Raw genomic sequence first — 27,211 nt, 5'->3', positions numbered from 1 at the left:
TATAATCCTGCTTTCCCAAAGGGCATTAATGTATCTGGTGAGGTGCAACCACAACATCTGAAGTCCTAATTGCATCAAGATGTTCCATTTTAGCGGACACAAAGCAGAAGCTTCACCTGATTTCATTACACTTCCCAGAGTACAGCTGAAACCTCTGTCCATGGCAACACGCGGTTGTTGAGTGAGGAAATGGAAAGCATGCTGGCAGCCAGGCTTCCCAGAAGTGACACCACACTTTGTGGTACTTAAGGGGGCTTTATTAGTGTTTTAACTGACACCATTTGAAGTCACCCTTTTCTTGTAGGTATTCCTGAAGAGCGATCGCGTTGCCAGGATGGTGCAGAGCGGAGGGTGCTCAGCGAATGACTCCCGGGAGGTCTTCAAGAAACACATTGAGAAGAGGGTGCGGAGCCTGCCAGAAATCGATGGCCTCAGCAAGGAGACGGTGCTGAGCTCCTGGATGGCAAAGTTTGATGCTATTTACCGTGGCGAAGAGGATCCCCGCAAGCAGCAGGCCAGGATGACTGCGAGCGCTGCCTCGGAGCTCATCCTCAGCAAGGAGCAGCTCTACGAGATGTTCCAGAACATTTTGGGGATCAAGAAATTTGAGCATCAGCTTCTGTACAATGCGTGTCAGGTAAGGACCTTCTGGCAGGCTGGGTGGGAATGGAAGAGTGTTCCTTGGGGAAGGGCTTGCAAATGGGAAATGTTGCTGTTATGAACTGGGCTGGACAGGACTGGTTTTGAGAGATTTTTTCACTAAGGAAAGAGGCTTTGATTCATGGTGGGACTTCTACACTGCCAGTTTTGTTCTCTCGGGCTTATGCTTCTTTTCTCCTGGAATCCCGTAGGATTGGTGAGATGGGAAGGTTTTATTCCTCCAGCTCTGTGTCTGGATGAGCAGGTCTCCGGTGCTGCCTAGCGGGCTGTTTTGCTGTTGCTTGCTTGCCTTTCCTCTGTCACATCACCAATCTAAACAACAGAAGTACCTTCTGTACCTGCAGTAACCTTATTAGTACTTGAAGCTCTGATGCCCCTGGGGTGGATGTCTTATGCAAACTCACTTCTTGAAGTTGTACAGGCCCTCCTTAAGTAGAGGAACCTCTGTGACCCCTGCATGCCCATTGTGGAAGGAGAGAGTGTCCCGCACTCCCATGACCTCAGGGTGGCTCTGCTTGCACTACGAATTCCCAGATAGATGAAAACCTTTCCCATTCTCCTCCTAGCTTTCTCCCCATGACCAGCCAGTTCCCCAAAGGCACAGAGCTGGAACTCTGCAGAGCTGCTTGCATTTCCAGCAGCTCTTGCTGAGGGCTGGCAGTGGCTGTCCAGGCTGGTGCTGACCCAGATTACAGTCCCCTGCAACCAGATATAAATATCACAGGTGGGATAAAGGATGTCAGAGTCACAGGGAGGGTAAGGTGATGCTGTGGAAAGTTTACAGAGGAGGAGCAGACCTCAGTCTCTTCCCCGTAATTCAGGGGTTCAACTTGTTGAAATGAATACATTTGAGACTAATTCTGTCCATCTTATGTCTAGACATTTTGAATTCTTTTCAGGACATAGAAAATCGTTTGATCTGTGTTTTTTAAATGCAGATCTTGCGTTTGTTCTTCCTCTTAAAGATATAAAGAGCTTATCTTGCATTTGTTCTTCATCTCAGGCCTTAATGGCAGAGTGAGGAGAGGATAATAAATATTCCCGAGTAAGGCATCTTTGTAGCAAAAAGGGAGCAGCAAGGACTGCACTGGTCCTCATAAATCAAGTTTTCGAAACAAATTTCGTGCCTCCATCCTGTCTTGGAGGACTTCTTTAAAATCAAACCCATAATGTTTTCAGTGATGTGTTGAGAGCTGAGTCAGTTCTGCAGTGTTTTGGTTTTCGAACTTAAACCAACTCAAGCCCTGTGTCTCTCATCCTTCCTTGACCTGTGCTTGTCTAAGGAACTAGGGCGGTTTTGTATGAGCATGTAAGTGATCCTACCCTCTTGCTTTGTGGTTCCCAGTGATGCATAAAGCAATATTTAATCATGACTGCCTTGCTTTGTGGATGATCTCTGTTTATGAGAGCCGTTCCACTATGAACCCAGTGGCTGCTCCCTACAAATTGCCCTGTTGCATCAGCAGCCTGTTTCCTGCAGTAGGTCCTGGCTTTACTCTGAAAGTTGAAGGATTTAATTCTGGGTTTTTCCTAATACTTGGAGGCAGCAAACCTGTAATTTAAGCTTTTAGAGAAAGATGTAATTTCTGTTGAAAGCGAATATTAGCATGGGAGTTCCTCTGGTTTAAATACCTGAACAGTGAGGATTAGGTATGCAGAAGGAAGAGTCCTTTATATGGCTCAGAAAGCTGCAAGGCCAGCAGTGTTTCAGCTGGGGCACGGCACGAGTGATTATAGTGCTGTGGTGCTGGTGTGATGGGGTGGAATCCGGTTGCTGCTGCTCTTCTCCCATTAGATGCTGCAGGGAAAGAAGGCTGCAGTGGGCACACAGGGAAACTGCAGGCTTTGTTGTGGGGGACCCTTATTTTGGTGCTGCTTGTGGTCATGTCATCTGGGCTATACCAGAGGGATCTCTGGAGCAATCAGGGCATCAGCAGCCTTTAGGAGAGCAGCAATAGCTGCTTTGCACTTCTGTCTTGCTAGGAAGCACCAGAATCCTGTTGACCACTACTCCTTCCTGCAGGGTCTCAGCCATCGATTGCAGCCAGTCTGTTGTGGGGTGTAAGTAAAACCCATCAACCTACAAATGTTGTTGTTTCCTTAGCCTGTATGAGTCGTTCCTGGCAATAGTTGAAGGTACACACCGCTTGGCTAGTGTGTTTTCTGCAGTAGAGCTGCAGGGGAGAGCAGGAAATGAGTGAGCAGTGATGTGGTAACCTGCCCCTTTTCCCCCACAAGAGTTTCTTCCTGATCTCTGATGATGAAGCACTGGCATCAGCCCTGAAGCAGGAGATTTCCTAAACTTTAGTAGCAAATTGTTTTCTACTCCAAAAGCTTTTGCTGTTCACCCAGGGCAGATTTCTAAGCCACAGCAACAGCTGGGTGCCTGATTGCTGTAGGCTGGAAGATGCAAGTCAAGCCCTGGGTACTGTCCTTCATGGCTTGGAAACTCTCCTTGTAACCCCTTGGACCGTGCTGAGCTGCTCTGCACCGGCAGCATCTCCTGTGTGGGAAGTCTGACATGGATTAGGGAGCCAGAGGCACCTGCTGATGTTACAGCACTAAACCAGGGATATCTGGAGAGAGGAGAGTTGTGTGTACAGCACTGCAGCAGCATGGATGGGTGCTGGGTGGGAGAGGACTGGAGGCAGCTGAGGATAGGAATGGCTCCCTGCTTTGCAGGTACCTGTGCTATGGGCATGGCAGGGCTGGGACGTGCTTCTGCAAGAATTCTTTCTAGCTGCTGATTCTCTCTATTCCACCCCCACTCTGCATTTTCATTAATCTTCATTTGCCACATCTGCCTGTCTCTGTTTGACAAGCCATCTCCTGTAAACACCTCTGCCCTGCAGCCTGTCCTGAAACCAGTAGCGAGCTCTCTTCCCCGATGGGTTTAGCAAAGACCTCTCATCCCTTAGCCATACTTGCAGCACAGAGCTCACCTGCTGGGCTTTGGGACACTGGTTCCATAACCCTTATGAATGATAATTTATTCCCATCATGCTGTTTTGCTTCAGTCTGGATTGTATTTCGGTTACAGTCAGCCTCAGCAGTGCTTGTTTCCGTCCCTGTGAAGACACACTGACTCTTGTCTCACCAGAGCTAATTGGAAGTACAGCTTGAATCTTTTTCTTAACATTTGATTGATGTTTCTCACCAGTTTGATAAGAACAAACTATTTTATATATTGTGTTTGTGAATGAGCTTTAAGTAGAAGGAGAACACTGGTATTTTCCTGGATATACTGAAGTTACAATATTCCCCGAAATGCTGTGCAGGCTCAAGTACTACTCATGTGGTTAATACATTTGCTTTCCTTCCTCAGGCAGTGTACAGGCAGCTCCTGCCAGAGCCCACCGTGGACCCTGGCTCTCAGCCTGCCATGGTGCCAGCCAGAGGCTTTACTCTGAGACTGAACAAACCTCCCAAACAAATCTGGGGGCAATCAGGCTTCCCAGCAGCGGTTTGGCACAATACAAGATACACTTGGTTTTGACCTGTGCTTGCCTGCCAGTCATGGGTAGAATTGGAAAACAGAGCCTTTTCTCTGGCAGGGCATCTGAATGCCATCACTCTTCGTGGTGCTGTTAATGCAGTTTATGAGTCGATCACCTGTGGTTAGAAAAACAAAGCTGCTCCTATTGCTCCTGTTGGCTGGGCCTGGCTGCGCTGCTGTGCTCTCCCTTGCTTTGGTGTGCAGGGTGAAACTGCCTCAGAGGCTGTGCAAAGAGGCGAGGGATAAGAAGGCTTTGCCTAGTTGTTGTCATCCTAAAGCATGAGCAGGAGCAGCGCTGAGAGCCCCAAACATTGCCTTGAACTCCTGCTGCCTGGAAGAAGGTGCTTTTCTCTCTGTAGTCTCCTGTTACATCATACTCGCTAATTGCATAACAATTACATGACTGCAACAGCATTTCCATTCACTTCTGACCTAATATTTTGTGCAGGAGGAGGATGATCGCTAAAGGAGTTCTTTAATGCGATATCCCCAGGTGGTGTGAGATAAGTGTATTCTTAATGTGATAGCGGTGATATGGCAGGATCTGAGATAGCAACAGCGCAAAAAGGATTGATGCAGTTGGAAAGGCTTTTAGGAAACAGAGCTGGGAAGTGGTGTTGTGGCAGAACGGTTGTGGAGATAACGGTGTTGTTAAGCACAGCCCCTGACTAAAACATTTTAAATAATACATACAGGCTTAAGGTATTTGCATAACACACACTATGTGGCTTTGATGTTTCTGCTCCACTGGAGTCAGCTTTGGGAATTGAGTATCTGGCTCCAGCAGCGAGCTCCTCCGCTGTTTGAGAGGCACTGGGGAGGGAGAATTGTGTTTCAATCTTGGGTGTCTGGTGAAGAACTCATTGGCAAGTCTTGAGTGTAGCTCTTCTGGTTTGCAAGCAACCTGTGGCTGTGGAAGAGTCCTAAGGAAGCTATTTTCTGTAAGTGTTGGGCAGTTCCAAACTTGGGTCTTTGCTGCAGTCAGCATTTCCTCAGGCACAGTCCCTGTTTCCCACTGACCTTCATAATGGCTGAATTGCAGCAGCAGCTCAGGAAAATCAGGCTGTGGTGTTCTCCTGCCTTGTTCTTCCCCAGCTGTAGGGCAGTGATTTACTTTCCTGTCTCAAGCTGTGTTTGATAGTCATTTTTAGCGGCAGTGAGAAGGAGCTGGTACAGCGCTGTTCAGTTAATCCAGCAGCAATAGCTGATGTCCAGGCCACAGGGTGAGCTGCACGCTTCCATCCTCCTGCTTTGGAGGAAGACTCTGAGCTGTCCGTGCAGGACTGTGAATTCACAGGCTTCACAATGAGGCTTTCTCTTCTTTCCTGGGCCTGAAGCCTCCCATACACCGTGGCATTCCTGTTAAATGTGCAAAACCACCAATGCTAAGCTTCCAATTTAATCTAATTCCTTTATATGTTAGATTTGAAAACAAATAGCTAAATATATGCATGACAGTTGTACATAATAATATATGGGTATGGTTTTTCAGCATCTATTCCTGTCCACCCAGGTAGAAGGTAAAACATCAGAAGCATGCATGTGTGGATGGGCTACAACACAGACCAAGTCCCATTGCTGTCTTGTTGCTATTTCATGTGAAGGAATGAAAGTCTCTTACAAGTGCAATCCAAATTGTTTTGTAAGTTTTGCTGTCCTGTGATTTTAGTAAGGAAACATTTCAACACAAATTTTGCCGACCAGAGCTGGCTTAAAATTAGAACTCACTGTTTTGACATTTATTTTTGCAGCTGAATTGGGACACAGTGTCCAAAGGCTGACATTTCTCACAAAACACAAAGTTCCCCTGCCAAGAAAATTGGTTTCAGAAGTGTTAGCAGAAAAGATCTTTAGGATTTCTGTCCTGAATCAAATGTTTGATTTTAGCTCAAGTCAGTATTAAAGATAATCTGCTGAGGTGATGTCTCGCCTCCTGTCCCTCTCTCATCTCTGCGGTTCAGGTTTGTTTCTTGACTCACTGTGGTGCATTGAGCCTGTTGCAGAGATGCTACGGTGGTACTTGGAACATTCAGCCCAAGTTAGGGAGAAACAAGTAAGGACAGAAACTCCCATGAGGCACTGTAACAGCTCAGACAGTGAAATGAAGGTTTAGGTGATCTCTGAATAGGTGTTTTGCTTGTGTGTATCCAAGTATTTAATTTAGTTTGTTGTGATGCAAACTTCCCAGCCTTGCCTTATAGTGAGAATTGAGCCCCAGGGTCATTGTATACAGCATGGAGTTACCTGTCTGTACACATCTCTTTCTTCAATTCAGAGATACAGGGGTTTAGAATCAGATCACTCCCTTCTGCTCCCTGCTCATCATTTTTGAAGAGCATAAAGCAGCTGTTTTTTATTCTAGCTTCATCTTGAAGCTCAGTGCCTGTGGAATGGCCATCTTAATGCTGGGTGTTTAAGCACTAACACTGATCCCTCCGAAAGTGCAGAGAGTCTTCAGCCTCAAGGGTCCCTGCAAACTGGAAGTACTCAAGGCTGGGTAGGATGGGGCTTGGAGCAACCTCATCTAGTGGAAGGTGTCCCTGCCTGTGGCAGGAGGTTGGAACTGGATGAGCTTTAAGGTCCCTTCCAACCCAAACCATTCTAGGATGCTATGAAACAGGCCATCATGGTGGTGGCAAGCTGTGGCTGCAAGCAAGGACTGATGATCCTCTATGGGCTCCTCTCTCCAGACTGGGTGCCTGGATGCTGTGGACAGCCAGCAGCTTTGGTCAGTACTGCTGTTCCCTTTGCAAATCACCAGGCCGTCAGCCAGACCTTTTCCCCCCACCTCTTTTACTGTTTCAAAACACCTTTCATTCACTCCTATTTTCACACTGCAAGTATTAATTCCCCTCCCCAGAAAGAAATCCACCACCAATAAAAATGTGTTAAGTTGGTTTTGAGATGATCAAAAGCCTCGAAATCCATAAAGCATTATACTCTGTTTTCAGTAATTCAGTATTTATTTCCATGGAAACGGAAATGGCAGCCTGGAGCCTTCTGCAGGATTGTAATTACTCCTGTGGCAGGCAGTGGCAGCCGCAGCACGCCTGTCAGGGCTCCAGCATCTCCCAAAGACAGCAGTGATTTAGTGCCCGGTGGGAAATTGCAACAGGAAAAAGCATTGGGAAGTGAATGAAATTTCTGTTTTCATAATAACACAACATAAATACACGTGGTCATTCGGGGAGGAGGGGGAGTTGCTCTTCTTCGTTAGCTCGGGGTGTGATAAGTTGAATGATGTTGGTATGGAAGGGTGGAGAAACTGAGAGGGACAGTGCAATGTCAGGGATGGGGTGAGTGTGATGTCTGGCTCTGTGGGACCCTCAGCTGCCAGCCACCCCATCTGGGAGAGGTTTGCTGATGGAACTCGCCCAGAAGATACAGAGTGGTCCTCTGATTGTCCCTGGTGGTCCCATATTGTGCAGAAACAGCAACCCTACAGTCTGGTGTCTTTCAGAGCAGGAAAGGTGGTTGAGATGGGACATGTCTGCTGCAGCATCCAATGGAGAGCTGTGGGAAAAGTTCAGATGGTTGGAGGGGGACATTGCACATGTTGCATGGCCACTTTTGGGGAGGAAACCGCAGCAATCACTCTCTGCCAGGGAGGGACCTTCTCTCCCAAGCTGTCATCACCAAGTGTCTGATCTGCACAGACACGTCTGGACCTATGTGTGCATCCATTAGCTGTAGGATCAGCTTATGTTCTGTGCTGTTATGGACTTAGAGAGCAATCTTGGCCCCTGTAATTAAATTTAAAGCAAATTAGCTCTTCTATTAAACAAAATAAATCTGATGTAGCCTAATGCTGTATTCTCTAGCTATGTCTGATCAATCGCTCCTGCGAAGAGCAGGCAAATGCTGCTGAGCAGATGGTCTTGGCTGAGGCATGGTCAATTAAACTAATTAAAGATGCTTTCATTTAATCAGAGGGTGTTTTAACCCTGTTAGCTGCCAGTTGGGGATCTATGTTTTCGTGCAGTAGGAACTTCCATTTCTGGTCCTACTCTGGACATCTTCTGGTTTTACAGCCCCTTTACAGAAACCAGGCTAGAACGTGCATCTGAAGAGCAGATATTTAGCAGGGGAATTGTAATGTCATACAACAGTAGTGAAGGCTTGCAGAGGAAAAGTCAATTGTTTTCTTCTAACACTAACCAGAGATGTTTATTAGACTGAAGAAGTCTTCTGCACTGCATCCTTCCCACGCTACCTCCTGCCAGCCTTCCAAGGTTTAGGGGTGTGGATGCTTCTCCTTAGCCCAGCCAAATGTCATTTGTTATGGGGTGTTATTTAAGGGACAGAAAATGGTTTTAGCATCCAGGCAAGTGCTGGAGTTGGAGAAGCAGCCTCTCATTTCTGCTGTCTACAGTCATGCAAAACGCTTTGGCTGCTGGGAGCCCCTCTGCCATGGGGTTTTGGAGATGGATTTAATTCATTATTTGCTGCTAAAATCAACAGGGACTCCTCTGAGCCAAAGCCCTGGTTTAGTTTGCTTAATAGAGCACTCAGATGTTATTTGTCACAACTGGGCACCCTTGACACTTCCCTGCTCCCCCTTTTTGGTCTGCTGTGCACTTGCCAGCGAGGTAAGTGCAACCAAGAGAGCTCGTTAGTCTAATGAAAAAGCATGCAAAATGATCTCAAGAAGCAGCAGCAGACTAACTCATCGAGACCATTAGTGACCCCCTCGGCGGGCAGCGCGAGGGAATGCAGCACGCTGGGACCAGTGGTCCTCTGCATTTCAGCAGCTTGTGCAAAATCAGATTAGAAACAGTTGTGCTTTATCCAGAGGCCACACGGGCAACTTCAGGCATCAGATCAGATCTATCCTGCTCCAGCCATATCAATCCCTGCAGGCACATTAGGGCTAAAGTTAGGATGATTTTCAAGATGTTCATCCTTAGTGTGAAATGGTTTTTATTCATCTGTTCAGTGGGGGGGTTGTAATATCACCTGAAAACTCTTTGTTGTCTGTGTGGACTGATTTAATTTCCACAGTTCAAGGTTTAAATTACCATCCGGATATCTCTTCAGTTTTGTGTTTCAGTTGGCCCATGAATACTTATCATCATCTGCGTTCATGCTGCGAAGGAATGCATAAAAAAACCCATAGAGCCACAGACTGGTTTCGGTTGGAAGGGACCTTAAAGCTCATCCAGTTCCAACCCCTGCCACAGGCAGGGGCACCTTCCTCTAGAGCAGGTTGCTCCAAGCCCCTGTGTCCAACCTGGCCTTGAACACTGCCAGGGATGGGGCAGCCACAGCTTCTCTGGGCACCCTGTGCCAGCGCCTCAGCACCCTCACAGGGGAGAACTTGTGCCTAATCTCAGCCTCCCCTCTTTCAGCTTAAAACCATTCCCCCTTGTCCTGTCCCTACATGCCCTGATGAAGAGTCCCTCCCCATCTTTCCTGTGGCCCCTTTAGGCACTAGAAGCTTCTCTAAGGTCTTCCTGGAGCCTTCTCTTCTCCAGTCTGAACAACCCCAGCTCTCTCAACCTGTAAAAATAACCATGGTTACCTTATACCAATGACTTGACATTTTCAGTTTACCTTAACCCCTTTATTTAGGTGCTGCTCATTCTCTTTTTCCACTGAAAATCTACTTGCTGACATTACTTCCCTGCTGTTTAGGCAGATTAATTTTTTTCCATCAGATCAGGCCTCATTTCAAATGGATATTTATTAATTCCATTTTCCTACCATCACCTTGCATTTTGGAAAGGACAGATTGAGTGGTGAATTCCTGGCTTTATGTAGGAGCAATTGGGGAAAAGTATGAAGGATCGAAGTAGCTGATGATGTGCTGATGCTGCCATTTGCAGACTAGGAGAGGTCTCTGGGAAGGGAAGCACTTTGGCCCTGGGGTTATTAACTGGGTGTCTGCTGTCTCTGCAAGTGCCCATCTGCTTCCACCTCTGAGCTTTATCATAGGAATAAATCAGAGCAGAGGGGAGGGCCAGGACCATGGGCCATTCCTGGCACAGCTGTGCAGGGAGAGATACTAGAGCAGTGAGGAAGGTTTTGCAAGAAGAGAAATAGGAAGAGTTCTTGAGCATCATTAAATGTGACAACATTCAGGATTTATAGCTTGAAACATCTCGGTGGAGAAGAGATTTGGGATGGCACAAAATAGAAACCCCATGGCTGTTACCTTTGTATTGGCAGAGAGGAGACTTCTGAGAGAAGCTGATGAATTCAGGGAAACCACTTTGTGCTGAAAAACCCAATGATCTTTTGGGGCATGTTGTCCCTGTGCGGGGTGGCCTGGTCTCAAATCACTTGGCGGATCTGCCCAAGCAGCAGCCAAGCCAGATCTTGTCCATCACAGCGGAGCAGTAGCCAAAGGTGATATATAAAATCGGATGTTTATTGCTAATCTTAAAAAACCCAGCCTAAAATGTAACTGAGATGTGTTGGAGCGTGGATCCTGAGTTGGACTTCCATGCAATCTGATTCCCAGAGGTGGGATTCAACTCTCAAAACGCCATGATCTCCAGCAATCTTTCTTGCTTCCCTAACTTTGAATTCAGCGCAAGCAGCCGTATGTAAAAACAAGTTCCGCGGCGTGTCCTGTGCTTCATTAGGAAAGGAAAATGTCACTCCTCCTCTTTGTCTTTCCCTCAACCAGGGACGGGGAGCAGAACACACAACAAAGAAATGACCCCACTGGCCCCCTTTGGAGAAAGCAATCTTGTTTTTCCCTTTGAGCAGCATTTGTTCCCCGCAGTACATGTTCCTGTCAATCAGCCCAGAAGGCCATGGGAGACAGAAGGGGTGTTATCCAGAACTCTCTCTCCCTTTAAGAAAGGAACTGCTAGCTGCAAAAGAACCCATATGTGATGCTTATCTTAAGGAAGGCTGGAATACTTAATAAGACATAACTGGTGCATGACCCTGCACTATGTTAATGCCTCTCTTTCTCTTCCTTTTAACTAGAAATACAATGCAGCCACTAGAATTTTATTTTGTGTGTAGGTCTTTAAATGCAATTTGAATTCCACATGAAAACCTCAATGCTTTGCATCACATCAACCCTCAATCATGTATTTTATCCCTGAAATCCTGTTGTTTTCCAGAGGAACATTCAATGCCAATCTCATGAGCGAAATAGAAAGATAATGGCACATACAGGGATTATACGTGGTCATGCTGGAGGCTTGTGCTGCAGCTCCAGGCTCTTCATTTCAACCAGTGATGTCTTGTTGGAGAGCCTGGTTTTCACTGCGCTCTGCTACCCTAATGTTGCACACTACTCTACTCTTTCAGTTTTCTTTTTAGTCTCAAATAGAGAGCTCGTTCTTGTGACATGCGTCATCCACTAAGTGAATATTTTGAAGGTTCTGTATTAATATTTTACTGAGTTTTCTCTAATGTTATTTCTGAAAGATGTGGTTTTTCCATATTCTATTCAGTATTCCAGAAAAGAGAATTATTCCAATAAAAAGATGTGTTATTCATCAGTCCTCTCCTCCACTCCCTGTATTTCATTTGTCAGACTACCAGTGTTGCTGTGTTACTTGACAAATGCTTCATGCCACAGCTTGGGATGTGATAGACAGTGTCATTTTTAGTTTGGAAGAAACTTTGGGAGTCAGATGCATCAGGCCATAGAAAATACTGCATGAATATAAAATACAGCTGGGTTAGTCTTCCGGTTTGTATCTAAAAAGAGTACCAAAATAAAAAGAGAACACATATATTTCTTAAGAGAAATGAGATTCCAAGAGCTTTCTTCAAAATGATATCAAAGTAGACACGTATTTGTTCCCACTGAGCTGACTATAAACTGGGAAATGATCAACAAACTAGATTTCATGCGTTTCAAAGGCTCAGTCTCAATATCCCAAACTACAAGAAATGCAGCTTATATAAGCTGTTGCTTACTTCTGTTTCAGTATTGAGTTTTCATGTTCAATATGCTGTGGTTTTTCTGGAACATCTGATTCTACTTTTGTGAGAAATTAGAGTGCAAGTTCAATAGGGAATTACATGCAAGATGGCTTCAAATACATCCTCTCATGTATTTAAAAGGCAGCTATAGTAGCTTGAAGTCACATAAAAACTGTGCTGGCCTCCAGCTCACAGAGCTTGTTTCGCAATGCAGGGTGGCAGTGATGTTTCCTAGCAGGAGTGATCTGTGCATGTTGTAGCCTTTGGTCCTGTTTTGTCTCTGAAAGAAGATGGAGAAGTGATGGCACAGTGTTCTTTGTCATTCAGTGTAAAGTCTTTGTAGAAATGTCATTGCAACGAAAGAGGGGAAAATGATTGCATTTCCTATTTAACAGAGATTATGGTGGCATAACAGCCATTCCTTCCAAAGAGCATTTTGAGATCAAAGCCAATATTGAGCTGAAGTTCCCTATGTAATATGGGAAGACTTAGAAGGCAAGGGAGAGAGGCATACGCCTTTTGAGCAGCCAGCTCGAAGTCGGATGTCAGTGGTATGTATGTTTTCTTGTAGGTGCTGTAAAGTTGGGCTCTGTAGGTGTTAAATGTTGATAGCTATGGCAGGGGAGTGAGAAGAGTTGTATGTGAGCCCCAAGTGCTGACACTCAGTGCAAGGCTTTACTCCTTGGCTATTCCTTTGCAGAAGGAGCATCAGTGAAGAGTTTCCTTGTTCTCAAGTTAAGGACCATAAGCTTTCACTTCTGTGGAGGGTTTTGCTAAATATACCTAGCTGCTTTTGTGACCCAGGTAGGCACAGAGATGACAGCGAGAAAGGTTTTTGGGTAGTTTAAATTGTAAAAATCAAATAGGAGAGTAATTAAGTGGTCTCTTATTTGTTCTCGACGCCAGTCATTTATCCTGCTGGTATTTCTGCCAGGTTGCTGGCGAGCTCATGTTGTACAACACTGGTGAAATGAGCTGCAGGCGTGTGTTTGGCTGCCATTACCAGGAGTTTTGCATGCTTGGGTGCAGAGCTGAGACCAGGACTGATAAAATAGCTGCAAAACCGAGATGTGGCTTCATGGAGAAACTATTGACACAATAATTTCATTAATTCGAGTGATGTCTGTTACATTTGATGAGAATGTCATTTGCCAAATGCAGCACTTCATGTTTTAAACTCATATTAAAACGCAGTGCTTATTATTTCTGGTTCAGGGTTGTAATATCAGCAACAGTTCCTCAGCATTGTACTTGCTATCTTCTTGTGGCTTGAGGTCTCATTCTGCATCTTCCTTCCCTGTGCATATCAAGTCTCAAAAATGTCAAATATCAAGCAGCTATTTTCAGTCACTTTCTAGCTCGGTTCTTCATTTACCTTTCTCATGGTGGATTTTCCCTTTACTTGCCCTTTTTCTCCTTACCAATAGATTTTTGGCTGGGAACAGTTGTGCTCAGATGGTGAAGTAGCAATTGAATGTAAATTAGCTGAAGGAGCTGTGGCTGCCACTGTCAAAATGATTCCAAAATAACTTTGTGGAGGAGAATGACTGTCAGGTCAGACAAGAGCATCCTGGCTTGGATCTGCTGGGGGGACGGGGTTAGAAAGAATAATACAGGTTAGATTAATAGAAGAGCAATTCACCCTGAATACTGGATTATGTGCTATCAAAGATGCATAATAAAAATGATGGTAACCACACATGAGTATTTGGGAAAGGGTCTGTTTCAAGCTCTGCCTTTCCCCTGAACATCAGCAGTATTCACAATGGTTTCTTTGAGCTTGTTACACCAGCCTTCCTCTGACAGCTAAGTCCCCACTGACAGTGTGGTCATTAGCAAAGCATGAGGAGAAAACTGGACACTGGTTTGGCTAATGGTTTGACTAAATGTTGTGCTGCTGTTGTCCCTGGGAGTGGCAGGAGGTGATTCTGCTCCTTTCCCATGCATTTCTTTCACCAGCCATGTACTCCTGATCTTCTTTATCACCAGTTAACATAGGCAATTATTCAGGGTCATTGCTTGGTCAGTCTGTTCCGCCTTTATGTATGGAGACTGCAAAATAACTGAGGGCATGTGGCAGTCAGTAGAAGTCTTATTTCTGGGATGAAAATAGCCATATGTATGTTCAAGAAGATAATTGGGATCATTAAACTTTCCTGTCTAATGCCGGTTGCAGTTTCATCTATTGTATGGCTAAGAACATAGGTAGCATCGATGAACAAACAGAACAAAAAAACCTGTTTCTATCCTAAACATACCAACAGAAACACTGGTCTTGTAACGTCAGAGTGCGTGCTTGATCTAAGCATCATTGTTTGTGATCTTGGAAGACATGGTCTGCTTCATAATAAGAGTGATTTTCTGGATGATGACAGTCAAAGTACATTTTGTTTAGGCCCGTTGTCACATGAAGCACCATGAAGTCAGTAGCTCACCCTGGTATCTGGGAGAGCTGGTGTCGCAGTGCCTTAAATTTCGTGTCATCTGCAGTCAGGGCAGTGATAGATGCACGAGATAATTTAGGGAAGGGCAGCACAGGGCACAAGGGTAGGAGAGCAAGCACATCTGTCCCCCTGAGGCTTCATGCCATGCCAGCATGCCACAGCAGAAGGGAATCTCTCTCTACTGTTGCATGGAATTACTTGATATCAATCAAAAGTAAATCACTCCTGTTCAAAGGCAGACAGTTCATAAGAATCATTAATAATGAAAGTTCTCCTGCGTAGGGGCTGCTGGGAAGGGCTGTGTGAGGCTGTTAGTGAGGGGTGCTGGTGAGGAGGGGAAAAGAAAAATGGGTCAGAGTCCTGCTGGAAAAGGAGTAAATGCCCATTGATAGCATTAAATCAGATGTAACTGAAAATCAATGGGGGCAAACTCTGATGTGAATAGGCCTATGCCAACATGAACCCTGCAGAAGGGAAGTGCTGGTACAGCAGCTGACAGCAAGTAACAGGAAGGGATGGGCTCAGAAGAAGTCATCAAGCAGAACAGAGTTCAGCATGAAGCAGGAGCATTGTCTGCTGCAAAACTCTGTCAGACTGTAATGATTCCTGCCTGAAGGTGGAGCAAAATCCATCCCTCTGCTCTGGTGGCGCTGATTTCTGTGGAGAGCTTTTCCAGCTGCCTTGGCATGTCTTCTTGTGAAACCCTCCCGGCTGCGTGTCCTGGGGAGGATGTATGGATGCAATTGAACTGGAGATGGGGCCAGTCCTGCTTTGCTACAGCAGTTTGCCTACTGTGCTTTCCAGCATCTGAAACAACTTTGGTACCCCTGCTCTTCTCAGGATGCAAACCTGGATCCTCCAGGGTAACTTACAGCAAACCTTAGAGGATGTTCAGCTCCTTTTTTTATCCTCTCCACTGGAAAACCTCAGAAAACATTGGGGAATAGCCTCTATAGGGCTGCAGAAAAACTTCTGCTATATCCAGATCTGGGATCTGCGTTGGGAAGGTCTTGGGACTCACGTGGAAAGACTAATAGCTTGGCTCACCTGGGGAAATGGACTGTTTGCAAATGTATTAGAGTGATCTTTAACCAGGCATGTACAGGTGCAGTTAAACTGCGGGATCAAAGCAGGCCGGTGCTTGTGATAATCTGGAAGAACTGGGCAAAGGTTGTGACAGCCTTTCTCTCTCCCAAAGGATACACTGGAGAAGTCTGAGTTTTAATGGAGGCTACAGCCTTAACATAGTGACTGTTGGCTGGATTTTACTAGGGATATACAAGAGATTGCATGGGAAGGGGCTAGTAGTTCATTTTGGGTTGGGAGCCCATCAGTCTCATGTGGTAGGGCAGATTTTGGACACTATGAAGGTATTAGTGTCATTGCTGAATATCGAATCAAAGGAGTTCAGTTGTTCAACTGAACTTTGTTTAGGCTTGTTATTTTATAGTCTTCAGGAATGTTGAGGTGGGCTCCAAAAAGGAGCCCTGCAGCCAGGCAGATTGGAGCCTGGTCACCTGCAGTCAAAAGCCTTTGCTATGGAAATACCTGGGTTAGGAAACAGAACTGGGATACATGGATGCCGCATGGCAGTGCAGATGAGGTGACGGCAGCTGAGGGGACACTGCTTTGTCAGATGAAGATTATTACAAATTCCCATCTACTCAGAAGCAGAAGCTATAAGGTTTGTGCTGTGCAAGTAATTCTTTGTTATACATTTTTAAACATGAAATCTGGTCCAAATGGCAAATATTTTTAGTGTGTGTCATTGTGCTGTTAAGAAAGCTGCCAGCAGCATAAACCTGAATAACTCTGCGTGATGATTGGGGTGGGGATGGGATTACCTTCATTTCAGTGCCAGCCATGCCACAGCTACTGCATGATGTGTCCCCTGCACTGATTTTGGAGGGCACCTGCAAAGGAGATGGTTCACAAGGAGTGGTGACAGGTTTGTGCCAGGTTTCTGTTTTTCCTACCAGTGATGGCAATAAGCAATGATAATGCAGCCCAGGATTACAAGTGGGCATAGCCTCTGATGCCTCTGCTTCAGCACCAACTGTTGTCCTTGCCTGCTGGGCAAACAGGTTTAGCTGGAGAGGGGAAATAAATCAACTTAAAGAGAAGGATTTTCTGCTTTGCTCATTTTCACCTCCCCAGGCTTAGGTACTTGTTCCTTCTTCATCTGGTCTCCTGCTTGCATGAGGCAGCATCTTGTAGTTGCTGCTTTCTCTCCATTCATTTTACCTATGACAGAAGCACACATCTGGCACAGCTTGGAGGTGTTCGACCAGGTGTGAAAATGGCTCTGGAGAAGACAGGAAAGTTGCTGGGTTTCTCCTGATGGAATATGGAAGAGGCTATCCCGCATCTCTTGGTTTTCAGCAAGTGCATCCTGTGGAGTGAGCCTGCACGTGGTTTGTCATGTAGGCAGACTTGGGAGGAATTAAACATCCTTCAGATTTTTAAGGAACTGGTGAAGTTGTTCAGGAATATTTTACCCTCCACTCGAATTCCCCCCCCCCCCCCAAAAAGAGTGAGAGGATGGATTTGAGATGGATCTGACTGTTTTAGAAACAGAACAGCTTAGGATTTTTAGATTGCAGAAAATGTAGTAAGAACTGTGGAAATGAACGCTTTCTGGGGGGTGGGATCTCCTGTGGATTTTGCTCAGCCTGTAAGCCAAATGACTAAGTTATTCCCTCAGCTTTCATGCAAGCTCACAGCGTGACCCTCAGTTGATTCCTTTGCATCTGTGAAGCAGCAGGGGCAGGTATCAGAGCGTTTCCCAGCTGTGCCAGCAAGAGTTCTATTGCTGTCCTCCACATTCCTTAACAACTTGCAGTATTTGGGCCATCAGTCCCATCAGAGGCTGCTTTTTCTTGTTTTTCCAGATGGCTTCAGCTGAAGGGAGAGAGGGATGCAGAAGGCGCTGCTGCTGTTCTTGGCAGCAAGCTGACCCTCTTGGTGGTTGCACACATGCATTATTTTTTCCAGTGCCCTAAGCCCTGCTTTCCCTCCCTTGATTTCCATGGGTTTATTTAATTAATAAGAAATAGAGGGGAAGAATTGCATCTGTAGGTTCCATATGTGTATATTCCTGTGGTTTTATAGCTGGTAGGGTCTGATGGTACCTTCGTCTGAAGTAAAAGGGTGGCTCTAGCAACACAATTTTGACCTGCTTACAGAGGAGAATGCAAAAAACTCTGAATCCCGTGAGAATGCTTCAAGCATTGCTTTTCTCTTTAATCTCTTCATTGAAGCTTTTCTTCATTTCTAAAATGAACCTCAGCTGCACTCTGAGATAGGCAGGTACTCATGCTGCAGGCCTGCAGTCACAGTTGCACTCTGGCTAACATCTGGATTCCAGCTGCTTATTGTGCACTACTCTCTGTATGTCCTTTCTGCATATGAAGTATGTTGCCCTCAGTAGAAGCTTAGAGGGAAGAAGCTTAGAGGGAAGACTGAGGGTCCTCAGCAAGTTTGCCGATGACACCAAGCTGTGTGGTTTGGTTGATACCCTGGAGGGAAGGAATGCCATCCAGAGGGACCTCGACACGCTTGTGAGGTGGGCTGATGCCAACCTCATGGAGTTTAACCATGCCAAGTGCAAGGTCCTACACCTGGGTCAGAGCAATCCCAGGCACAGCTACAGGTTGGGCAGAGAAGAGATTCAGAGCACCCCTGAGGAGAAGGACTTGGGGGTGTTGGTCGATGAGAAAATGAACATGAGCCGGCTTCAGTGTGCGCTCGCAGCCCAGAAAGCAACCGTGTCCTGGGCTGCATCAAAAGGAGCGTGACCAGCAGGTCAAAGGAGGTGATCCTGCCCCTCTACTCTGCTCTCGTGAGACCTCACCTGGAGCATTGTGTGCAGTTCTGGTGTCCTCAACATAAAAAGGACATGGAACTGTTGGAACAAGTCCAGAGGAGGCCACGAGGATGATCAGGGGACTGGAGCACCTCCTGTATGGAGACAGGCTGAGGAAGTTGGGGCTGTTCAGCCTGGAGAAGAGAAGGCTGAGTGGAGACCTCATAGCAGCCTTCCAGTGTCTGCAGGGGGCCTATAGGGATGCTGGGGAGGGACTCTTCATTAGGGACTGTAGTGACAGGACAAGGTGTAACGGGTTAAAACTTAAACGGGGAAGTTTAGATTGGATATAAGGAGGATGGTGGTGAGGCACTGGAATGGGTTGCCCAGGGAGATTGTGAATGCTCCATCCCTGGCAGTGTTCAAGACCAGGTTGGACAAGGCCTTGAGTGAGATGGTTTAGTGTGAAGTGTCCCTGTCCATGGCAGGGGGGTTGGAACTTGATGATCTTAAGGTCCTTTACAACCCTAACTGTTCTATGATTCTATGACAGGTGAAATGGGATCAGAGAGCAGGTTAACACCTTATTTTTGCAGTGCACTGATATTCAGAAAGCCCAGGAGACCTCTTCACAGTATCACAGTATGCTAGAGATTGGAAGGGACCTCGAAAGATCATCTAGTCCAATCCCCCTGCCGGAGCAGGAACACCTAGATAATGTTACACAGGAATGCGTCCAGGTGGGTTTTGAATGTCTCCAGGGAAGGAGACTCCACAACCTCCCTGGGCAGCCTGTTCCAGTGTTCCGTCACCCTCACCGAGAAGAAGTTTCTTCTCAAGTTTAAGTGGAACCTCTTGTGTTCCAGTTTGTACCCATTACCCCTTGTCCTATTAGTATGCCTTCGATAGCATAGACTGTAATGCTGTACTGTCAGAGTATCCAGTATGTTTTCCTTAACTCCATAAGCAAAAGCCGCCTGCCCTGGTAACAGTTTCAAAGGAAAGAGGTCATGCCTTGCTGAATGTAGTTTGAAACCACATTTTCCCAAAAAGCAGGAGATGAGAGTGCTCCTTGCAGAGAGGAGCTGTCTGGAAGAATTACCATACAGCTACAGTGTGATCTGACACACCACCCAGCCCATGTCCCATCCCTGCATCGGTCCTCTTTTGTTAATGGAACTCTGCTGTGCCATCTCCCCTGGCATTCCAGCCCTGCCCTTGCCTGCTCTACAGGGTTCAGAGGTGGTGGGTGCTTCTCCCTTTTCTCCAGCTGTGTTGCATCCTGGCATGTGCCAAAGCTGAGGTAGTCCAGCCTGGGTTGGGATGAAGGTGTTGGGCAACTAGTGCTTTATTTGGCTTTAAATGCAAATAATAATTAGTAAAACAGTGTGAAAAACAGCTTTCCACCCTATGGGGATGGAAAAGCTTTGGCTGGAGGCACCAACCATACTGAGCTCTAGAGAAAGCTAAGTAAGAGCACGTGAAGCCTGGAAGGGGAGCTGGGGGAAAGCAAGTGGTGCTTTCATGAACACAGTGCAAGACCCTTAGGGCAGCACTGGACTCTTGGGGCCCCCATACACAAAATGTTGGGGTTCCTGTCACATACAGTGTCTGCAGAGAGCTGTGTGGGGTTGCAGGCAGTGGTTCAGAATGCTTAAGAGCAAGCTGACTCCATTCGCCATCAGACAGACATCTCATCCCTCCCTCTGGACAGAGCAGGCTGCACGCAAACAGCTCTTCTGCACTCACCAGCACAGCAGAGCAGTTTGAAAGCTGCATGTAATAATATTCCACATGGAGAAGGATGTTAATGGCAGGGAATGTGATTGACTGCCTTTTCCTGTCTCTGCTGTGTTACCTCTGTTTAAATCAGCTCGCATTAACGGCGGTTATATTTAACACTGTCTGTCTGCACGGCTGAATTTTTAGATTGTTAATTTTAAATTGCAAATTGCTTAATTATGCCTGACTTCTTATAAATATTTGTAACAGGAGTTAATGTTTTTTATTAGGTGTGATACACATCCTGGAAAAAAACTAATTGTTCTCACTGATGTGCACTGGGTCTGGCAGGAGCCCCCAAAGCCTCAGTAATCACTTATCTAAAGGCAATTGCCATTACAACTGATGTGTCAGAAATCGAGGTCTGTAGCCAGGGCAGTCTGTCTGTTATGGTTAGGAAAAGCATTAGGATTCATTTGGCTTCCCAGCAAAAAGAAAATGTTTATTGTTCACATTACATGTTGTGTTGTACACAGCAGTGTAAAGACCCAACGCTCACGATGCTACATGTTCTCATTATTGTTGGACCCCTGGAGCCTGCTCTGAACATTGATATGAGATGTGGAAGGTTTTAGCCTAGGAGGAATTTCAAATTGGACCATTTTCAGACACTTTGAACCTCTGGACTCCAAAAGCTCATCCTTGTTCTTTTATGGGGATGCCCACTGGCCAGGCAGTCCATGCTCAGCAGATATTTGTCTTGGTGGGTCTCCTGCAGGGTTTGTGTAGTGAAGGGTGAAAGACCAAACACCCCAGCTTTGTGTCTGCCTGGCTGTCAGCGTCAGCTCTCCATTCCAGGGTTGCACTGAGCAGGGGTCGCCAGGGCAGGGAGGTAGAGCATCTCTCCTGGCTGCTCTGAGGGCAGGTCCTCAATCACATCCTCTGTAAAGCTGTTGTGCCAAGCTGCCTGGAAGCCTTGTCTCCACACAGATTCATCAGTGCTTAAAAACTGATGAGATGCCGGTCTATGGCAGTAGCCTCCAATGGCAGAAAAAGAGAGAAGCACAAAGCACCATCTGGAACTTGGTGGGTGATTGCTTTGGGGGTTTATCACCCAGGGAGCATTGCCTTCAGGATGCACCTACAGCTCCAGGCCATGCCTTTACTGCTGCGGGCTGGGTGACTATGGCAGGTCTAGCTGGAGCTGGTGAGCATTGGCACAGCTCACTCAGATGATTGAAGGGTATCAGGGTCAGGCACATACTGAGTCTAGATTCAGGGTGGGATAGTGCAACACGCAGTCTGTATCTTTTTACTGGTTAGAGTAAAGCTAGTGCAGGCCTGGAGCAGCAGTGCTGTGGACCCCAGGCTGTTGTGCCAAGGGAGGTGGTGTGTCCTGCCATGCTGCAGGAGCAGCTGCTTCCAGGCTGAAGCATCTTCTGCAGTTGTTATGGGATCTGTACATGTAAATAATTTATCTTACATTTAATATGGATACATAACAGCATTTTCTTATTGCACAGATGGATTGCTAGACTCACCGTCTTCACTAGTAAGGTGATGAGGATGATGAGTCCACAGCAGGACTTGCCCCATCTGCTGAGATCTCCCCTTGTGCTGAACTACTCCTCCTCTCACCCAGTGCACTGACTGCTTTTAAAAGCTTCACATTTTTACTCCCTGTGTTTGTTTCTTCATAGCTATACCTCTCACTGCTTTTCTGTGTCCGCTTAATTCTTCTCACATCCGTGATCTTAGCACAGGTGCCAGAGAATCTTGCAAGGGTGTTGTGCAGGGTTAAATCCCACACAATGGCTTGTGGCTTCACGTAGCCCTTCTTAGTGCTGCTATATATCCGTTTCGTGTCACTGGTTCTTCAGGGGCAGAATAGGTCCTGTTGGAGGGGATCAGACAGTAGAAGAGGTGGCTGTTATTCCCAGTTATTGGAGCTAGGATTTCAATCCCTGTTCCTTGCAGATTTTTTTCATGTTGTTGAATGTTACTTGTTTAAAAACAAGTGGCTTTTCTGAAATGCAGTGGTAGATTAGATAGGATTGGTATGGCTGAGCATATTGCTTCTGTTTAAAACCAGGAAATTCCCCCTGAAACCTTTGAGTGACTCGGAGCACAACTGTAAAGGCACTGCTTTAAGGTGAGGAATTGACCTTTTGATTAGCATCATATAGTAATTTAGCATCATAATAATGTTTACTTACTAGTCATTAATAATTGTTATGTATTGACAAAAGGGACTTCAGATGTGATGTTTCTGCTCTGAATTTTGATAGATTGATACCAATTCATGTTAGGTGCAACCCAGGTGGATTGAAAATAACCATGATGAGATCAGTTCCCTTCCAGTTCTTTATTGCTGTAGGAAGGGGGTCTGATGGCAGTGTATACAGAGATTACTAGAGCAGCATGGTCCTAGTCATGGGACCAGCAACTTCAGCTCCCTTAAGATGCCGTCCGTTGAGAACACATAGCAATCTCTTGGCATGCTGGGGATTTGCTGCCTAGAGGCTTCATTTTACAAACTGCTTTCTCCGTGACCTCATGAGACAGTTTGCTGCATCAAGGCAATGTGAAAAACATCAGCCCATCCAGGAGAGCAGTCTCTTTAGGTTCCTGGCTGTGATAAATCTAAACTTCATGAATACCAAAATGGACTGTAATGGGCAGCACGGCAATTTTGCTATCTTAGTCCTTGAAAAAGTGGGAGCTGTAACCTTCCCTCTGCATTCCCTCTCCTCCTTTTCTGCTGATGCCCAGATGTTTGGCATAAAGGGGAACCAAACCCTTACTGTTCATGGCTACAGCCTCTTCTTTTCTAGTTGTTTGCTCAAAGCTTCTACAGAAAAACACCTATCAGCATGCTACTGGAAGAACCAGTGTTGCAATTCAAACTTCAAAGCATGCACCAGCATACCATGAGTATTTATTTTGGAGAACAGCTGCCCAGTTTTGAGCTACATCTCTGTGGCAGGCAAGTTTCTTTCTGAATATGTTTTTTCCTTCAATTTGGTTACCTGTTGTTAATGTATAAAGTGATCATCATGTGAATGATGATCAATAGCTTCTGTTATCTGTGCATTCACCTGTATCATCATCCCTACCAAGCATGGTATGGGTTGCAGCAGAGGAGCTCAGCTCCTGAAGGAGATCTGATTTTGCATCAACAGAGAGGCCAACTAGGGAATTTTACATTCACTGCTGGGGCCTGATCCTCGACCTGTTGTCAGAGCTGGGAATGAAGCTTGCTCAGCCAGGGAGCCAGCTACACAAAGACATCTGCAGGAAGCGCTGCACATCGTGGCCTGGGAGCCTAACACCTCTGGTTCAAAACAACTTCTCCCTGCAGGAGTGGTATTCCTCTCAGGACATATTCTCATGCTCAAATATGCCACCTCTGCCAAGCATCAGCACATAGACATCTTGACTTGAAATGTGTAAATATGCTATGTAATGCCCATCAGGAGCTGCTGCGTTGTGATGTGGAAGGCTTTCAGGTGCCACATCCATAGATGTCAGTCAAAAATCCCTCAATGTGGCATTGAAAAAACAAAGAAAGTCTAAATTCCCTGCTTAAATTGACAAGAACTGAGACCCTGGCCCCAAGCACATTTCAGCATGGAGGGGGGAACTTTTGACTACATGACTTCATAAATGAGTCTTGCCCCAGCCCTGCCCATTGCATAGACACCGTTGGAGATGTTTCCACATCTTATTCCATCTCCTCTAATCCTGCTGAGTGTCAAGATACTGCAGCCTTGCTGCACCTCATGCAAGTTGCTTTAGCTCCAAAAGCCAAAGCCTGTTTTTAATTACATGACAAATGTATCTACCATTAAGCTTTTAATCAAAAGATGAGGATTTGTGGATAGGAAGATCTTTCTTCCACGATGATTCGGATGAGCTAATTGCAGCTAATTCTAACTGTAAAAATTACTTGGAACTGAACAGTAGTTTTTTGTCATGTGTACAAAATACAGGTGATTCTGCTAACTGGTGTGAAATTCAGCACATTTAGCTTGGTTGCATTTCCTTACAGCTTACAAAGTAGTGATCTACCGTGAGATGCATCAACCAGTTTCTTCTGGGGTGCCGTAGCTCAGCATATGCTGCCCACATGCCTTCAAGCATACTTATGCAATGCCATAAGAAGAGGGTATTAAGGCATGTTCAGAGGTCAAAGCCTCTGGACAGCTTAGTTTTTAAGCCCTTTCGGTGTTGTACACCTCGCGCAGATGATCTTACTGAGGGATTTGTGGGGTTCAGAAGTTCTCTGGCCACAGATGGAAGGGACATGCCTTGCGAGTGGAAGTGCTCTGCCATCCCTTTTCTTAACAGCTTGCAAAACATTTGCAAAGGCAGGCAGCTCTTTCTTCCCCTCCCTGTTTTGCTGACTCTGTTTTTTCATTTACTTTGATTTATCTTTACACATAAATCTGGAGGCATCTTTGCACAACCTGCTGGAAAGCTGTGTGCTGAGTTTGCTTGTCTCAGCTTTCCTCAGCCCTGCAGCCTGGCAAAGCTGTTGCAGGGGCATAGTCGTAGGTGTCTGTAACGGATATAGCACAGGGGGTTGTCCACTTTTCCTACACAGGATCTGTGCCGAGTGTCTTCTGCCCTTGTCACACCACTGGCACATGCTGATTGATTCACCAGTGCTCTGCAGATGGGCAGCAGGTACCCATAGGTGCTGCTGCCAGCAGCAAGGAGGGCATGAGAAACCTCTTCCTGCACATGCCACCAGTGCTCCCCTGATACACCTTGGGAATCAGCTCAGTTTGTGGGATAAACAGCTATCCAAAAGGCAGCGTTTAGACCGGAGCTAGTTCAAGGGTGGATCTCTTGACCTTGTCTGGTGAAGCAGACAGGGTGCCAGCATCTGCTGGTGATGTGATAGGCGAGAATCTGCGCAGCCCATGCGGCTGGTGGAGCACAGTCATTTATAACAGTGTAAGATTCAGCACTTGGGTGAGGAGGGGCTGCTCAGCATCCAGGGAATATTCTCACTGAGGAGTCTAACGCAACCCTAAAGTTAGTGAACCATCAGATGAGTTTTCTCTTAGAGAGGGAAGCGTCAATCCTTACTGAATTATCCATGTCCTTTCTGCTGTTTTAAACCATCCCCAGGACTCCCTGGCTGCTGCAGTTGGAAGTGACTGAGTTCCTGCAGCAGGGCTGACTTTAGCTACTCAGAAGCACAATGGTGTGAGCTCTTCTCCAGGTAGAGGGGGTTTGTCACCTTGTGCTGGAGCCGTGGGGCTGTGTAAGAAGCTGGGGCCGATGGGAGTAGGAAGGAAAAGTCTGGTGGAGTAATAGGTGCAGACTGTAATTCCTTGAATTATGGGGAATTTTACGTTGTGATAGAAATATTCTGTGTTACTCTGAGCCTAAAAGACTGGTTGAGGAAGTTTGGCCAGAGGAGAAATGTAGCTTTGGGCATCCCTGTCATGCAGAGGCACTAGGAGAGTGGTCTGCCTGGGGTGCATGGGCCTACTACAGCTTTGCAATTCAGCGAGCTGGTGGAGAGGATGTGTCCTGCTGGTTCCCTATGGCTCTTCCAAAAACCTCTCTCCAACTGCAGAAGTAGCAGTTGCTGAATCCATGGTTGGACTGTGCTGATGCTGCCAGTTTTGCTGACATGTGGAGTGTGTGACACAGGGAAAGCTGTGTGCTTGCTTCCTCTTCCTCACTCCCACTTCAGATCCCAAGGCATCTGGTGGTCCATGGGTTGCAGTCTGCTGCTCAGAGGATTAACACATTGCCCAGGGCATTGGTGATTTACTGTACTGAGGTAGCTTAACATCATTTACATTCACAATTTAAAAGGCAGGCCAGCATCTCCCCTGAGAACAAGGGAGGGAGCATTCAGATCCTCCTCTGCTTGCTGCTTCAGAGACATGGGAAGAGGTCATGGCCTCAAGCACTGAGCTGCCTCCCTCATATCTATGTATGGAATATGTACTGTTGGTGGGAAAAGGATGCTACAGAGCAATCTGTGACCGTGGCATGGAGCGTGCCTTAGAAAGCTGTGTGGTTCATGGTGCCACTCTGTCAATTCAGTGAGTGGCTTTGGGGCTACGTGTTTCCTTTGGCTGGAGCACTCCGTGCTGCTGATGCCACAAGTTGTGAGTACACCTGGACTGGTTAATTATTAATTGATGGGGGTTTATGAATTTTTCAGTATTTTCTTTCATTGAGTGTCGCGAAGCAAAACCACCTTTCATGAGGCAAAGATCTCTCCTAACAGCCTACATCAAAGCTGCAGAATTGTCACCCATGTTGTGATCGTGTTCAGCTTTCGCATGCAGCATGTTTGCTTTGAAATACTTAATCAACCATTTGCTGAGCTACAGAGCTCCCAGCATGTCAAAGGATGAGCACCTTGAAACTTTCTCTTTGAGGCTTTTGGCACCTCTAACCGTGCATGACACAGGTCTTTGGCTGTGTTAATTATTCCTAAGCCAAGCTTAGGAAGGACATGAGTGGATCACAGCTTTCATCCTTGTCCTCCACATAGGGAAAATAATTCACAAACTGTGATTTTGCATTTGCTGGGAAGCAGGGATCAGTATTAGCATGGACTGGCAGGGAGGACTTAAGCTGTTGAATGGTTGCAGTGGTGTCTGGCTGGGGCTGATGACAATTGTACCAACCATACCTGTCATGTCTGCAGTGCATGGCGTAAATGCCAGGCTGATCGTTGAAGGCTATACCTGTATGTTGCACCCTGTCATTCTAGATCTGTGCAGCTTAGAATGATGCTGTTTCATTATAAACACTTGTAGCTTTCTACAACATTATTTCCAACAGTGCTGTGCTCAGAGTGTGATTATAGATCCCATGTCCTGTTTCACTCACTGTGTCTGCTGGGAGCATGCCCCATCAATATGTGTTTGGTGGCATGGCCACATCCACTTCTCTTATCAACCATCTGCATATGGCATGTCACTTGTGCCACCAGCATCGTCCCCAGGCTGGGCAGGTAACCCTGTCTCAGCCCTTTTGCTGTGACCAGTCTTACAAGGGCTGAACCCTGCTCGGTCCACAGGCAGGTGGGTTGGTCTGAGATGTTAATCTAAGCAAAACTGCTTTGGGGCATGATGAAAGAAAGATTAGGGCAGCCTGTGCCACCCCAGCATCATAGTTGGAGCCAGGGCTCCAAATCAGCAGGGATTGCTG

General features: G+C 46.3%; 1 protein-coding gene across 7 annotated transcripts in view; it reads left to right on the top strand.

Moving 5' to 3' along the window:
- Positions 1 to 27,211, top strand: part of CADPS (calcium dependent secretion activator) — a 211,788-nt gene that overhangs the window by 43,789 nt on the left and 140,788 nt on the right. For all 7 annotated transcript variants that reach the window (XM_061472882.1, XM_061472881.1, XM_061472883.1 and 4 more), the window contains exon 3: positions 305 to 637. In XM_061472882.1, the coding sequence (XP_061328866.1) occupies positions 305 to 637 (333 nt within the window). The remainder of the gene's footprint in view (positions 1 to 304; positions 638 to 27,211) is intronic.

This window comes from Pezoporus flaviventris, unplaced genomic scaffold (genome assembly GCF_033815535.1).
Source record: "Pezoporus flaviventris isolate CSIRO_AGI_PZ_B2104156 unplaced genomic scaffold, CSIRO_AGI_Pfla_v1 ptg000073l, whole genome shotgun sequence".
Taxonomy (NCBI): Eukaryota; Metazoa; Chordata; class Aves; order Psittaciformes; family Psittacidae; genus Pezoporus; species Pezoporus flaviventris.
Note: the sequence above shows the minus strand (reverse complement) of the source record. Positions and strands in the feature narration are given on the sequence as shown.